The following is a 16,702-nucleotide window of genomic DNA, read 5'->3' on the forward strand; positions in this document are numbered from 1 at the left end:
GGCTGAAATCGAGGTGATTATGCATCTTAACATTTGAACAGGAACTTGATCACATGTGCTGATGTACTGCAGAGTAGCAGATGGAGTTTACTTTAGACAAATGTGAGGTGTTGCATTTTGGAAAGGCAAACCAGAGCAGGACGCAGAATCCCTACAGCCCCATTGGGCCCACACTGACGGTCTGAACAGCATCCCACCTAGACTCAACCCCCCTCCCCCCAACTCTATCCCCATAACTCTGTATTTTCCATGGATAATCCACCTATCCTGCACATCCCTGGGTGCTACTGGCCATTTACCATAGCCACTCCACCCTAGCCTGCATACCTTTGGACTGTGGGAAGAAACCAGAGCACCCAGAGGAAACCCATGCAGACGCGGGAGGAATGTGCAAACTGCACAAAGACAGTCGTCCAAGGGTGGAATTGAACCCGGGTCCCTGGTGCCGTGATGTATCAGTGCTAATAACTGAGACACCATATAGTTAATGGTGGAGCCAGGGGAGTGTTACCAGACAAAAAGACCCAGGTGTAGGTGCACAGTTCCTTAAAAGTGGAGTTACATGTAGACGGGGCGGTACGCTTGCCTTTATTGGACAGTGCATTGAGTATAGGAGTTGAGATGTCATGTTGCAGCTGTACAGGTCGTTGCTTAGGCCACTTTAATAATGCTGCACTTAAATCTGGCCTTTCTACTCTCGGAAAGGTGCTGTTGAACTTGAAATGGTTCAGAAAAGATTTACAAGGATGTAACCAGAATTAGAGGTTTTGAGCTACAGGGGGAGGCTGAATAGACTGGGGCTATATTCCCTGGACCTTCAGAGGCTGAGGGGTGACCTTGTAGGGGTTTATAAAATCATGAGCGAACAGCCAAGATTTTCTCCCTGGGGTGGAAGAGTCCAAAACTAAAGGGCATAATACAGATAAGCTGAGAGGGGAAAGATTTAAAAGGGACCTGAGGTGCAATGTTTCCACGTAGTGGGTGGTGAATATATGGAATGAGCTGCCAGAGAAAGTGGTGGAGGCTGGTACAATTACAACATTTAAAAGGCATCTGGATGGGTACATGAATAGGGAGGGTTTGGGGGGATATGGGCCCAATGCTGGCAAATGGTCTCCACCTGAACCAAGCTGGGACCAATGTTCTAGCAAAAGGGGTAAGTAGGCTGGTCAACAGTCCTTTAATCTAGAAAGTGAGAGGGAAGGGAAGGATAAAACTTTCCCCAGTGGGGAGCAAAGCAGCAGGTTAACATCTGTTGGGTTAGATTCCACTCTGTAGAAAAATATGAAAAAATGTGGAGAAAGGAGATCTCAGGGAGACGTTATTAATATCCCCAGCACAAACACAAATAGGACAGAGTGTTTGGAAATGGCTCGGAATCAAACTTCAAACACGCTGGATAAACGAGTGACAATGAAAAGATGGACAGTTAATACAGGACTGAAGGTTTTATATCTGAATTCACGCAGTATAAGAAAGAAGGCAAATGAGCTTGTGGCACTGATCTGAATTGGCAGATATGACATGGTGGGCATCAGGGAGACATAGCTGCAAGGGTTTGAGGATTGGGAGCTGAATATCCAAGGATATGCATCTTATCAAAAAGATAGGCAGGTGGCAGAGGGGATGGGGTTACCTTATCAGTAAGAAATGAAATTAAATAATTGGTAAGAAATGAAGTAGGTCAGATGGTGTAGAATCTGTGTGGGTAGAGTTGAGGAACCGCAGAGGTAAAAACAACATAGTTGGAATAATTTACAGGCCTCGAAACAGTGTCAGGAGCTGGAGTGCAAGATACACCCGGAGATAGAAAAGGTGAGTAAGAAAGGCAAAGTTACAGTGATCATGGGGTTTTCAATATGCAGGTGGACTGGGAAAATCATGTTGGTAGTGAATTGCAAGAAAAGGAATTTGTGGAATATCTATGAGATTTTTTTTGGAGGAGCTTGTGGTTCAGCCCACGAGGAAACAGGCAATACTGGATTTAATGTTGAGCAATGAGGCAGACTTGATAAAGGAGCTTAAGGTAAAGGAACCCTTAGGAGGCAGTGATCATAATATGATTGAATGTACTCTGCAAATTGAGAGGGAGAAGATAGAATCAGAGGTGATGGTATTACACCTGAAAACAGGCAACTACAGAGACACGAGGGAGGAGCTGGGCAGAACTGAGTGGGAGAGGAGCCAAGTAGGAAAGACAGTGGAACAACAATGGCAGGAGTTTCTGGGAGTAATTCAGGAAAATTTCAGCAAAAATTCATCCTTAGGGAAAAGGAGCAAGATACAGAGAGGTTGATGCAACCATGACTGACTAGGGAAGTCAGGAATAGCATAAAAGCAAAAGAGAAAGCGTATAATGTGGTGAAGGGCAGTGGGAAACCAGAGGATTGGGAAGCTTACAAAGACCAACAGAGGGCAACTAAAAAAGAAATAAGCAGGGAGAAGATTAAATATGAGGGTAAGCTAGCCAGCAATATAAAGGAGGACTGTAAGAGTTTCTTTAGATATATAAAGGGCAAAAGAGAGGCAAAAGTGAACATTGGGCAGCTGGAGACGGTAGTGGGGAACAAGGAAATGGCTTTGCATCAGTCTTCACAGTGGAAGACACAAATAATATCCCAAAAATTCAAGAGACTAAGGGGGCAAAACTGAGTGTAGTGGCCAACACCAAGGAGAAGGTGCTAGAAAAACTAAATGACCTGAAGGTGGATAAATCACCAGGACCAGATGGACTACATTCCAGAGACCTTAAGAAGGTCACTGAAGTGATAGTGGAGGTGTTAGTGATGATCTTTCAGGAATTGCTGGAGTCAGGGAGGGTCCCAGAGGACTGGAAAATCGCTAACGTGACACCCCTGTTTAAAAAGGGAGTAAGGCAAAAGTCTGAAAATTACAGACCAATTATAGTCAACCAACTTCAACTACCTCTACAGACTGATTAGCCTAACCTTATTTGTGGGTAAGATTTTAGATTCTATTGTGAATGATGAGATTTCTGAACACTATTTTGTACAGTAAAACAGGGCAAAGTCAGCATGGTTTCATCAAGATGAAGTCATGCCTGACAAATCTGCTAGAATTCTTTGAGGAAGTAACAAGCAGGGCAGACCAAGGAGAGTCAATGGATGTTTTCTACCTGGACTTCAAGAAAGCCTTTGATAAGGGGCCACACAAGAGACTGCTGAGTGAGATAAGGGCCCACAATGTTAGAGGCAGGGTGCTAGCATGGATAGAAGACTGGCTGTCTGGCAGAAAGCAGAGAGTGGGGATAAAAGGGTCTTTCTCAGGATGACAGCCTGAGAAGGTGGTGTCAAAGATACAAGTAGTGTTCTGCAAAGGTCAGTGTTCGGACCACAAGTTTTTGCTTTATACATAAATGATCTAGATTAATGAACTGAGGGCTTTCTGGCTAAGTTTGCAGATGATACAAAGGTATGTAGAGGGACAGGTAGTAATGAGGAGACATGGAGGCTGCAGAAGGATTTATATGGGTTAGGTGAGTGGGCAAAGAAGTGGCAGATGGAGTACAATGTGGGAAATGTGAGGTCATGCACTTAGGTAAGAAGAACAAAAGAATGGACTATTTTCTAAATGGGGAGAAAATTCAGAAATCTGAAGTGCAAAGAGTCTTGGGAGTTCTAGTCCAGGATTCTCTCAATGTAAACCTGCAGGTTGAGTCAGTAGTCAGGAAGGCAAATGCAATGTTGACGTTTATTTTGAGAGGATTTGAATATAAAAGCAGGAATGTAATACTGAGGCTCTATAAGGCTTATTCATCCACATTTGGAGTATTTGCGCAGGTTTGGGCGCCATATCTCAGGAAAGATGTATTGATCCTGGAGTGCGTTCAGAGGAGATTCATGAGCACGGTCCCAGGAATGAAAAGCTTAACATATGAGGAACGTTTGAGGATTCTGGGTCTACACTTGATGAAGTTTAGAAGGATGAGGCAGGATCTAATTGAAACTTAGAGAATACTGAAAGGCCTAGACAGAGTTGGGAAGATGTTTCCATTGGTAGGAGAGTCTAGGATCCGAGGGCGCAGCCTTAGAGTAAAGGGAAGACCGTTTAGAACAGAGATAAGGAAGACGTTCTTCAGCCAGAGAGTGGTGAATCTATGGAACTCACTGCCACAGAAGGCTGTGGAGGTCAGGTCATTGAATACATTTAAGACGGAGATATTTGGGTTCTTGATTGTCAAGGAAATCAAGAGTTAAGGGGAGAAAGCAGGAGAATGAGGTTGAGAATCTCATCAGCCGTGATTAAATGGTGGAGCAGACTCGATGGGCCAAATGGCCTAATTTCTGCTCCTCTGCCTTGTGGTCTTATAGTCTAAATGGGACTAGATTAATTTGAATATCTGGTTGGCATAGACAAGCTGGACCAAATCATTTGTTTCCAACAATGGCTGTATGTCTCTATTAGTTTATTTTCCTATTGTTTACAGGGAATGGGTTCCAATCTCTGTAAAGAAAGCCTGTACATTCTTTTGAATTCTCTTGAGTTTTTAATTCTTGACCTTTTGTCCCTTTCGTTTTCTCCATGGCAATGCCTTGGCCAACCAAACACAACTTTCCAACTAATTGCCACTCTCTTCTCCCATGATATGCACTGTTGTGATCAAATTTGGAATTCTTGCATCTGTCCCGATGAGTACAGAGAGCCAGAAAGCTTCAGCAATACATCTCTCGCTCTTCAGTGGGATTCACATAGGGATGTGGAAAGTGATCATCTAGCCCCGATCCTAATTCCACCCACTGCCAAGCAAAAATAACTCACACACTCAGATTTCTGATGATTAATTAAACTCATCTTTTTTTGTGGGACAATATTCCACATATCTATGACTCTTTATCTGAATAAATGTCTTTGAACTTCAATCCTGAATTAACTCAAAATACTGCAGATGCTGGAAATCTGAAACAAACACAGAGAATGTTGGGAGAAACACAGCAGGTCTGGCAGCATCGGTGGAGATAGAGGAACAGAGTTAATGTTATAATTTTGGTAAGAAGAAGGGTCTCTGGACTCTCAATATTAACTCTGTCTCCCACTCCACAGATGGTGCCAGACTTGCTGAGTTTCTCTTGCATTTTCTGTGATTATCTCTCCTGAATGGACTGGCTAAGATTTTAATGAAATATCTCTTCGCTTTGCATTCTCTCACCAACAAAAAATGTTCCTCTCTAATGTAATCCAAAGAACTGTGGATGCTGAAGATCAGAAATTAAAATATGAATTGGTGGAGAAACTCAGCAGATCTGGCAGCATCAGTGGAGAGAAAAAACAGAGTCAGCATTTTGAGTCCAGTAACTGATTTTCAGAACACAGTGCACACTGGTCACAATACATTAACTCTGCTTTCTCCCTACAGAATGCTGCCAGACCTCCTTTTTCCAGCAATTTCTGTTTGTGTTTCTCTCTATCTACCCTATTTTAAAATCCTAAAATAGAGTGATGGTCACATTCTGTTGATATTCCAGGTAAAGATGGCTCCTTAGAATCTAAACCAAGGGTCCATTTCTGATGTTTCAACAAGTAATTAAAGAAATTAACAGAATTATTATTTATCAAGAGGGGAATTGAGTAAATAAAATAGGGTGGTTATGCTTGGCTATGTAGGTATTGGTGAGACCACATCTGGAATACTATGCACAGTATTGGTCTCCCTATTTAAGGGAGATGAAAATCAATTGGAAGCAGTTCGGAGAAGGTTTAGCAGACTAGTGTTTGGAATAGCCAGGGTGTGCAATAAAGAGAGGTTGGCCAGGCCACGCTTGTATCTGCTGGAGTCCAGTAGAGTATGAGCTGGTTTGATTGAAGCATACAAGATATGAAAACTGAAATTGCTGGAAAAAACTCAGCAGGTCTGGCAGCATCTGTGGAGAGAAAGCAGAGTCAATTGCTATTTTGGTTTCTAATTCTCAACATCTGAAGCTCTTTCAATTTTTTGTTTAGTGAAGATCCCGAGGGATATTGACAGGTTGGATGCAGAGAGGACATTTCCTGTTGTGGAAGAGTATAAACCCAGAGGTGAAGAATGGCCAGTTAATAATTTAAAACAGAGATCACCGAGTTGTTACGATGAAAGAGTCTATTCAGTCCACCCTGTTTACACCCACTTTCCAAATGGGCTTTGTGACTTAGTGCTGTTCTCTTTCATTTTCCTGAAACCCTTTTCATTGTTCCAATTCAAATAATCAATTGCCCAATGCCTTCTTGAATGCTTCAGTTGAATTTGCCTTTACCACACTTCCAGATATTCCAGACACAAACAGTCCTCTTAATGGGAACTTCCAGGATGTTAATACAAGGGATTCAGTAATGGTAATGTCATCAAATGCCTTGAAATTAATGCCCTTTGAACGTTCCAGCAGGGGCCAATGGGCAGAAATCCTTTCTGGACTTTGTCCCTTTCCATAGTCCAAGACAAAAACAACATTTTTATAAAACCTGTCATGACCTCAGAACACTTGAAAGTGTTTGTGCGGAGAAAGCAGAGTTAATGTTAAAGGATTCCAGTGACTGTTTTTCTGAGCTCGATTCTGAAGCAGGGTCACTGGTCTCAAAATGTTAACTCTGCTTTCTTCTCCACAGATGCTGCCAGGCCCACTGAGTTTTCATAGCAATTTGTGTTTTTGTGTCTGATTCGCAGCATCCACAGTTCTTTGGAGTTTTTTTGACCATAAAATATGTTAGAGTCAAAGAAGTGCCTTTCTGAGGTAGACTCACTGTTGTCAGTTAGAAGCGCAGCAACTGTACTGGGCACAGTAGGACCCCACAAACAGCATTGTTCTCATGCCCAGATAGTCTCTTCTTAATGCTGAGAGATAGTGAGAACTATCAATGCTGGAGTCTGAGATAACACAGTGTGGAGCTGTAAGAACACAGCAGGCCATGCAGCATCCGAGCAGCAGTAAAGCTGACATTTCGGGTTGGGACCCTTTTCTGAAGAAGGGTCCCGACCCAAAACGTCAGCTTTCCTGTTCCTCTGATGCTGTCTGGCCTGTTGTGTTCATCCAGCTCCACACTGTGTTATCTCTTCTCAATGCTGTTGGTTCAGGGTGAGATATGTGCAGGAGTCAGGGAAACATTTCTCAATCTCAATTCAAAGTAGTTGATTTTTTTGTGTTAACTTTAGAGGGCAGAGATGGCTGTGAATTACTGTCTCATGGGAAAATGATGGCACCTCAGGCAGTGTAGCAGTCCCTCAGTAATGCACTGGGAATGCTGAGCTTGATTTTGCACTTGGGTCCCTGGAGTGGGATTTGGCTCAAAGACAAGAGAGCCATTGAGCTGACACCAAATTTAAACCAACAGTGGAGATTCCTGAACAGAATTCAGGCTACGAAAAAGAACACGTTGCTTCTTGCAGACCCCAGGACTGGCTGAAAGAGTTAATGCACATGAGTTAACAAATTCAACTCCACTTGCATTCTTTATTTTTTTTAAACAAGCATGGTCTCATCTCACAAGGAAGTTGTGCTGTGGACTTGTCAATGGGGGTTGGGTGTGGAGGGGGAGCTCTGACGTTATATTTAGACCCAGGAAGACGAACTTTAACTCATAATATGGTCGTGTTAACTATTGAACACTAATTGTGATTCTCCTCCCCCTGCAATCACACATTCAGTCAAGACCCAGCTAAAATCTGTATCTGTACCCCAGGGCGATTGTAGCTGCCATCACATTAAACTGGTTTCGGCTTTCTGCTTCCTATCCCTGTCTGAGCAAACAGTGTGTACAGTGTTGTATAACCTAGAGCCAGTGAGCGTGTACAGTGCTGTATAGCCCACAGCCAGTGAGTGTGTACAGTGTTGTACAGCTCACAGCCAGTGAGCATGTACAGTGTTGTACAGCCCACAGCCAGTGAGTGTGTACAGCCCACAGCCAGTGAGTGTACAGTGTTGTACAGCCTGCTGCCAGTGAGTGTGTACAGTGTTCTACAGCCCACAGCCAGTGAGTGTGTACAGTGTTCTACAGCCCACAGCCAGTGAGTGTGTACAGTGCTGTACAGCCCACAGCCAGTGAGTGTGTACAGTGTTCTACAGCCCACAGCCAGTGAGTGTGTACAGCCCGCAGCCAGTGAGTGTGTACAGTGCTGTACAGTCCACAGCCAGTGAGTGTGTACAGTGTTCTACAGCCCACAGCCAGTGAGTGTGTACAGCCCACAGCCAGTGAGTGTGTACAGTGCTGTACAGCCCACAGCCAGTGAGTGTGTACAGCCCACAGCCAGTGAGTGTGTACAGTGCTGTACAGCTCACAGCCAGTGAGTGTGTACAGTGTTCTACAGCCCACAGCCAGTGAGTGTGTACAGCCCACAGCCAGTGAGTGTGTACAGTGTTCTACAGCCCACAGCCAGTGCGTGTGTACAGCCCACAGCCAGTGAGTGTGTACAGTGTTCTACAGCCCACAGCCAGTGAGTGTGTACAGCCCACAGCCAGTGAGTGTGTACAGTGTTGTACAGCTCACAGCCAGTGAGTGTACAGTGTTGTACAGCCTGCTGCCAGTGAGTGTGTACAGTGTTCTACAGCCCACAGCCAGTGAGTGTGTACAGCCCACAGCCAGTGAGTGTGTACAGTGCTGTACAGCCCACAGCCAGTGAGTGTGTACAGCCCACAGCCAGTGAGTGTGTACAGTGCTGTACAGCCCACAGCCAGTGGGTGTGTACAGCCCACAGCCAGTGAGTGTGTACAGTGTTGTACAGCCCACAGCCAGTGAGTGTGTACAGCCCACAGCCAGTGAGTGTGTACAGTGCTGTACAGCCCACAGCCAGTGAGTGTGTACAGCCCACAGCCAGTGAGTGTACAGTGTTGTACAGCCTGCTGCCAGTGAGTGTGTACAGTGTTCTACAGCCCACAGCCAGTGAGTGTGTACAGTGCTGTACAGCCCACAGCCAGTGAGTGTGTACAGCCCACAGCCAGTGAGTGTGTACAGTGTTGTACAGCCCACAGCCAGTGAGTGTGTACAGCCCACAGCCAGTGAGTGTGTACAGTGCTGTACAGCTCACAGCCAGTGAGTGTGTACAGTGTCGTACAGCCCACAGCCAGTGAGTGTGTACAGTGTTGTACAGCCCACAGCGAGTGAGTGTGTACAGCCCACAGCCAGTGAGTGTGTACAGTGCTGTACAGCCCACAGCCAGTGAGTGTGTACAGTGCTGTACAGCCCACAGCCAGTGAGTGTGTACAGTGCTGTACAGCCCACAGCCAGTGAGTGTGCACAGTGCTGTACAGCCCACGCTGAATAGTTCTGTAATTGAGGGGGCATTTCACTGGGAGGGACAGCTGAGGTACGTTCTGCAGAGGTGGCCGGGTCAAGGCGCCTTGTGCCGGAGGGTTGGGAGGGGGTAGGAGAGGCAGGAAGGAGCCTGAGAGGGAACAAGGAGCAGATGCATTCTCTGGTTGCTGGAGAGGGGACCGGCTGTAAAGAGAGAGAGAGGGAATCTCCTTCGCCCTTCAGCTGCACGCTGCTACCCGGAAATGTCTGCAGGAGTTACTGAGGCTGGGAGAGAAGGCACTCCGGCATCATTGAGGAAAGGCAGCTTCTGGGACGGAGCAGGAGAGAAAGAGGGTGAAATTTTCTCCTGGACTTGTCAGATCTTTGCTGAGTTAGAGTCTGCAGGAGCAGGGGTTAGAGAGTGCAGGTGTGTTCTCTCTCTCAGATCCTGCAGGAATTACCAGTTTGGGAATGATTTCCGTGTGGGTGGCCACACAGGCAGCTAGGAGCAGGAGATAATTAAACAACAACAAACACGAGGAAATATCTTCCCGGACATTCGGCCCCTTTTGCTCAGTCTCGCTACTGCGGCTGAATTTGAAACTGGCCCCAGCTCCAGATCGTTTGTCAGGAGCGGCTTTTCGTGCCGACCGCGGGAATGTTTGAATTTGCCTAGCGCTGCCTCGGAGCTGTGGACAGAAAGGCAGATGGAGCCGCTGAGTTCGGAGCAGAGAGAGAGACTGAGGCGTCTCCAGTTTAACCCGTATCCCAGGCGCAGGCATTCATGGATTTGGTGAGTCCGCCTGGGGAGGCCGAGAATGAGAGATCTTTGGGAAGTTTCAGAATTAAAAAGGAGCTGGACTTCTTGATAGAATCAGTTTCTAGCGACTGTGAGCTGAGTCAGAAAGTTTGAATTAAAGACAGTATGTTTTCCTGTTCCGGATCCTTTCGGTAAACTTGAAGTACTGCTTTTCTAGTGCAGTCACTTTTCTCTAATGCAGGGAATTCGGCTCCCCACTTGTGCCACGATAAGATCCCACAAATAGCGATGGCCTGGCTGCACCGAACTTTGCCAGGCTGAAGGAGTTGAGCAGCACCGCGTCCTTACCCCCGCCCCGTGAGAGGGCCAAAAGGTGGAGGGTCAACCTGGGATCCTCCTGTGCTGAAGCCCTATGGTAGGACTTGTACCCACTAGCTCCTGGCTCAGGAAAGACCGGCGATCGGTTATAACAGATGACACTTCTCGATCTGAAAGCAGGGATGTAAAATCCTCGTTGGCAATCCCAGTGTCAGGAGTGACAGAGCAGTTTAGGAATAGGCGTAGGCCGCTCAGCCCCTCGAGCCTGTTCTGCCATTCAGTTGGACCATGGCTGATGTGTGACCTAATATACTTTAGTCCCTTTGCTTAACAAAACATTATCCATCTCACAGTTAAACTTAACAACAGGTCCCAGCTGTTGGTGCAAGAGAGTTCCAAACCTCCACCCCACCCCACCATTTTGTGTGTCAATACAATATACAAACAGGCCCTTCAGCCCACCACGCCTGTACTCTAATACTTATTCAGATTTATTACTTACTGCCTGTGCGTGGTTTCTATCCCTCTGTTCATGTGCCTATTGAGATACACCTTAAATGTTGCTGACATGCTTGCTTTCACCATCTCCTCAAAGTGATTCCTAACATCTCTCCTGAACGTTCTGGCCCTAATTCTCAGACTGTGCCCATTAGTTCTCGAAGCCCCAAACGGGGCGAATAGTTTGCCCACCCTGTCTTTTCCTTTTAATATCAGAGGTACCTTCCTTCAGGTCCAATCCTTAACACAAGGCCCTGCTTACCCTCTTAGATGGGTATAAAAGATCCTCGGGCACTATTTCAAAGAAGAACAGATACCACAGTCCCTGTTGCCAAAACAGGTGATCTGGTCTTAGTTACTTTGTTGGTTACAGGAAATTGACTGTTTCCCAAACATCAGAGCAGTGAGTACAATTCAAAAGAACTTCATGAGCTCAGTTGGCCAGACGGCTGGTGAGGGTTAGGGTTCAGTTCCTGCGCTTGCAGAAGTTATCATGAAGAACTCTCCTTCTCAACCTCTCGCCATTCCTGAGGTGCAGTGACCCTGGTTAAACAACCACCAGTTGTCACTTTAACGAGAGAGCAGCCCTATGGTCTAGTAAGACTGTGGTAACTTTATCTTAACTTTTTGACATTGCTTTGAAGCACTTGGGGACTCCTGAGGCAGTGATAGATGTTATAGAAATGTGCATTTATCCTTCACTTCCTGAGCGTTGACATTATCATTTCACTTGACCATTGGTGTTTGAGTAAAAGGTTAACCTGGGGTCAGACAGCCCATGGTGATGGTTCAAGATAGCAAAGTGAGTAGCTGGATGAATGCAGCAGGCCAAGCAGCACACTGGTTCACACCTTATTTCAGGTGTTGCCTTTCTAATGCAGGTTGAAATGGGTTTTGCAAGTATGGAGTGGGTTGCCTCTGGCCTGAGATAATTTGGGGAAAGTGGATGTTAAAACATCCCATTCCACATCCTGAGAAAAGGGAGTGAGTTTTTAAAGTGACTTTGCTTAAGATTTCTCTCACGTCCAAGATTAATTGGTTGTGAGATTTGGCTCTGCATAGGTTTTTCCTTTGTTAATCCATTTCTCCCTAACCAACCTAATCAGAAACGTTTTTACATATTTCCTGGAGCAGGTGGGACTTGAACCTTCTGCTCCAGAGGTAGGGACGCTACCACTGTGCCATAAGAGGGCTTCTCGTTGAGGTTTTAGAACATAGAACATAGAACATTACAGCACAGTACAGGCCCTTCGGCCCTCGATGTTGTGCCGACCTGTCATACCAATCTGAAGCCCATCTAACCTGCACTATTCCATGTACGTTCATCTACTTATCCAATGACGACTTAAATGTACTTAAAGGTGGTGAATCTACTACCGTTGCAGGCAAAGCGTTCCATTCCCTTACTACTCTCTGAGTAAAGAAACTACCTCTGACATCTGTCCTACATCTTTCACCCCTCAATTTAAAGCTATGCCCCCTCGTGCTTGCCGTCACCATCCTAGGAAAAAGGGTCTCCCTATCCACCCTATCTAACCATCTGATTATCTTATATGTCTCAATTGAGTCATCTCTCAACAACCTCCTCTCTAACGAAAACAGCCTCAAGTCCCTCAGCCTTTCCTCGTAAGACCTTCCCTCCATACCAGCAACATACATTAAGTCTGATCAGTAATTATATTGTACAGTGTGTAGGTATTTGCTTCGACCACATTTGGAGTACTGTGTACAGTTCTGGTCACCACATTACCAAAAGGATGTGGCTGCTTTGGAGAGGGTGCAGAGGAGATTCGCCAGGATGTTGCCTGGTATGGAGGGCGCTAGCTATGAAGAGAGGTTGAGTAGATTAGGATTATTTTCATTAGAAAGACAGAGGTTGAGGGGAGACCTGATTGAGGTCTACAAAATCATGAGGGGTATAGATAGGGTGGATAGCAAGAAGCATTTTTCCGCCAGGATGGGGGACTCAATTACTAGGGGGTCGTGATTTCAAGTTGAGAGAGGAAAAGCTTAAGGGAGATATGCGTGGAAAGTTCTTTACACAGAGGGTGGTGGATGCCTGGAACGCGTTGCCAGCGGAGGTGGTAGAGGCGGGCATGATAGCATAATTTAAGATGTAAGTGGACAGGTATATGGATGGGCAGGGAGCAGAGGGATACAGATCCTGGAAAATAGGCAACAGGTTTAGGCAGAGGATCTGGATCAGCGCAGGCTTGGAGGGCTGATGGGCCTGTTCCTGTGCTGTAATTTTCTTTGTTCCAGCATGCCTCAGGATGTCTCTAAGAGACGGAAAATGCTTAATATTGTTTGTGCTGTGTACGTATGTGAGATGACTCTTTATTCCGTACTCTTTAGAGTCACACAGTCATAGAGATGTACAGCATGGAAATAGACCATTCAGTATATATAGATCTAGTCCCATTTGCCAGTATTTGGCCCATATCCCTCCAAACCCTTCCTATTCATGTCCCCATCCTTTTAAATGTTGTAATTGTACCAGCCCCCACCACTTCCTCTGGCAGCTCATTCCATACACATACCACCCTCTGCATGAAGAAATTTCCCCTTAGGTCTCTTTTAAATCTTTCTGCTCCCACCTTAAAGCCTGTGGCCCTCTAGTGAATAGACCTTGTCTATTCACCCTATCCATGCCCCTCGTGATTTTACAAACCTTTGTTTGAAATGAGCTCAAAGCACTTTTTTGTGTCAAGAATATGGAGCTACAACGAATTTACCAGGATATTGGGACAGTTTATTAGCGACTCAGTGTAAACCATTTGCTGAGTCCCACGTAGGATTCTTTGCATTGAACCCACTTTCTGAGACCAGCTGCTGAGTGCGGGTTTTCCCATCTCTCTCCCCCACATCCTGAGATTAAATATAAAAATAACATCCTCGGGACGTTCCCAGGAGTGATTACCAACGTAATTTGTTGCCAAATCACTGTTAGAAACAAAAACAGAAATTGCTGGAATAGCTCAACAGATCTGGCAGCTTCTGTGTAGAGAGACCAGAGTTAACATTTCAGATCGAGTGACCCATCTCAGAACCGCTAGGAAAGTGTTGCTTTATGTGCAGAAGATAGGGTTCGGGGAGGGGCTAGGGATAAATGATAGGTGGAGATAGAGCCCAAAGAGAGAGAAGAACAGTTGGAACAGACAAAGGGGTGAACAATGATCTGGCTAGGAGAGTGAATAGCTATTAATGGGGACTGTTAATGGCTAACAATGGGTTGATCACAAGGCCTGGGGTGTAGGAGTTATGATAAGAATATGGGAGAGCTCGAACCCTAAAGTAGTTGAACTTAATATTGAGTACAGAGGACTGCACGATCCTGAGTGGAAAACTGCCCCAGTGCTCCGCCCCACGATAGTATCCAACTGGTTCAAAAAACGCCAGCTTCCTCCTCTTCTCCTTCAGCCCCCAACATCTATTTGTCTTTGTATCATAGAACGTTGCAGCCCAGAGGCCATTCATTCCATTGTTTCTATGCTGGCTGTCTGGAAAGACCTATCTAACTACATACCCATCCCACTCTTTCTCCAAAATCCTTTAAACTATTCCGCTTTGATTATTTATCCAACTCCCTTTTGAAAACTATCATTGAAATTGCATTCCCTATCTTTTTGGGCGGTGTATTGTCAGAACTTATGGTGGTTTTGGAAACAAAAATGTCTTTGGTTCCAACTCTTTTATGGTTTCTTCATCAATTATCTCCAGCCTGTCCCCTCTGGTTACTGACCCCACACCCCCCACCCCCCACCCCCAGTGGAAATGAGCTTCCCTCCCTCTCATTATGAAAACTTGCTACAAGAAAATTAATTTTGATAAATATGAGGTATTGTATTTTGGTAGTACAAACAAGGACAGGGCAGAAACAATTAATGCTAGGGCCCTGGGTAGTGTTGTTGAACAGAGAGACATTGGGGTTCACCTACAAAGTTCTTTGAAATTTGCATCACAGGCACACAGGGTGGTTTAAAAGGCGTTTAGCATGCTTGCTTTTATTGCTCAGATCTTTGAATATAGGAGTTGGGACGTCATGTTGAGGTTGTACAGGACGTTGGTGAGGCATCTTCTGGAGTACTGTGTACAGCTCTGGCTTCCCTGCTTTAGGAAGGATATTATTAAACTGGAAAGGATTCAGAAAAGATTTACCAGGAGGCTGCGACTTTTTTCATTGGAGCACAGGAGGTTGAGGATGACCTATTGAGTTTTATAAAATCGTGAAGGGCATAGTTAAAGTGAATGGCGAAGGTCTTTTCCCTCAGGTAAGGGAGTTCAAAACTAGGGGGGATATTTTTGTAGAGGAGTAAGATTTCAAAAGGACATGAGGGCCAAGTTTTTTACCCAGAGGGTGGTTTGTGTGTGCAATGAACTTCCTGAGGAAGTGGTGGATGTGGGTACAGCTACAATGTTTAAAAGACATTTTTGGCTAAGTACATGAATAGGGAGAGGTTTGGAGGGATATGGGCCAGGAGCAGGCAGGTGGGACTGGTTTAGTTTGGGAACATGGTCAGTGTGGACTAAAGGGTCTGTTTCTGTGCTGTATGACTCCATGACTCTATCTTCTTGCAATTTTGAGATCCTCTGTCAAATCTCCACTTAAAGCGATTTTGCTCTGTGCATGACAATCTGTTTTGTCCAGTTGCATCATTTGGTTTGTGATCGTGGACAGTACAAGATGCCTCCACACAGCGCCCTGCCCCTCACCCAGCCCTGTTCCAAATCAGAAAAGCCCATGTCTGGCCGACTCCAATTTGTTCTGGGTGCCTTGGCCACTTTGGTCTCTCTGTCTAACTGTCTGACAGAACACTCCAGTTCCTCCCTGGAGAGCCTCTGTAAACCTTGGCTCCTCTGAATCATTGCTGCCTTTTTTTGTGGCTTGTGCTAAATCCCAATTAACCCATCACCCTCTTTGCTCATTGACCCGCACGCACTTTTCAACAACTTTCTCCTTTTTACAATCTATACTTTTGTTTCCTAACTCACTCCTTGTCCTTCCCTACCGCTGTTACCTTCTCCAGTTCCACCTCTTCATTTCTCCAATTCTGGTAACATCTGGTAAATCCCTGATTTTCATGGATGTATTAAAGTTCAAAGATCAAAGATCCAAGCGTGCACTGATCCAGATCCTGTATCTCAACCTGTCACCTATTTTCTAAGGATCTGTATCCCTCTGCTCCCTGCCCATTCATGTATCTGCCTAAATACATCTTAAATGATGCTATCGTGCCCGCTTCTACCACCTCCGCTGGCAACGCTTTCCAGGCACCCACCACCCTCTGCATAAAGAACTTTCCACGCATATCTCCCTTAAACTTTTCCTCTCTCACCTTGAAATCGTGACCCCTAGTAATTGAGTCCCCCACTCTGGGGAGAAAAAGCTTCTTGCTACCCACCTTATCTATAGTCCTCATGATTTTGTAGACCTCAAACAGGTCCCCCCTCAAACCCCATCTTTCAAATGTAAATAATCCTAATCGACTCAACCTCTCTTCATAGCTAGCCCCCTCCATATCCGGCAACATCCTGGTGAACCTCTGCACCCTCTCCAAAGCATCCACATCCTTTTTGTAACGTGGCAACCAGAACTGTACACAGTACTCCAAATGTGGTCGAACTGAAGTCCTATACAACTGTAACATGACCTGCCAACTCTTGTACTCAATACCCTGCCCAATGAAGGAAAGCTTGCTGTATGCCGCCTTGGCCACTCTATCCAGCTGCGTTGCCACCTTAAGGGTACAATGAAACTGCACGACCAGATCTCGCTATGCATAAATTTTCCCCAGGGTTTTTCCTTTACCTAATAGTTCGCTCTTGAATTGTGTCTTCAAAAGTGCATCACATTGCATTTGCCTGGATTGAACTCCATCTGCCGTTTCTGTGCCCAACTCTCCAATCTAT

The 16,702-nt window shown here is 45.5% G+C and overlaps 1 protein-coding gene across 5 annotated transcripts in view; it reads left to right on the top strand.

Moving 5' to 3' along the window:
* The window catches only part of LOC125465965 (cAMP-specific 3',5'-cyclic phosphodiesterase 4C-like), a 340,991-nt gene that overhangs the window by 221,122 nt on the left and 103,167 nt on the right, over positions 1 to 16,702 (top strand). The window contains exon 1 of one of the 5 annotated variants that reach the window (XM_048560011.2): positions 9,341 to 10,009. The exons of the other annotated variants lie outside the window; for them this stretch is intronic. Coding sequence (XP_048415968.1) covers positions 9,924 to 10,009 — 86 coding nt within the window. The 5' untranslated portion in view covers positions 9,341 to 9,923. Of the gene's footprint in view, positions 1 to 9,340; positions 10,010 to 16,702 lie in introns of those variants that run through there. 5 annotated transcript variants of the gene reach the window in all.

This window comes from Stegostoma tigrinum, chromosome 30 (assembly GCF_030684315.1).
Source record: "Stegostoma tigrinum isolate sSteTig4 chromosome 30, sSteTig4.hap1, whole genome shotgun sequence".
Classification (NCBI taxonomy): Eukaryota; Metazoa; Chordata; class Chondrichthyes; order Orectolobiformes; family Stegostomatidae; genus Stegostoma; species Stegostoma tigrinum.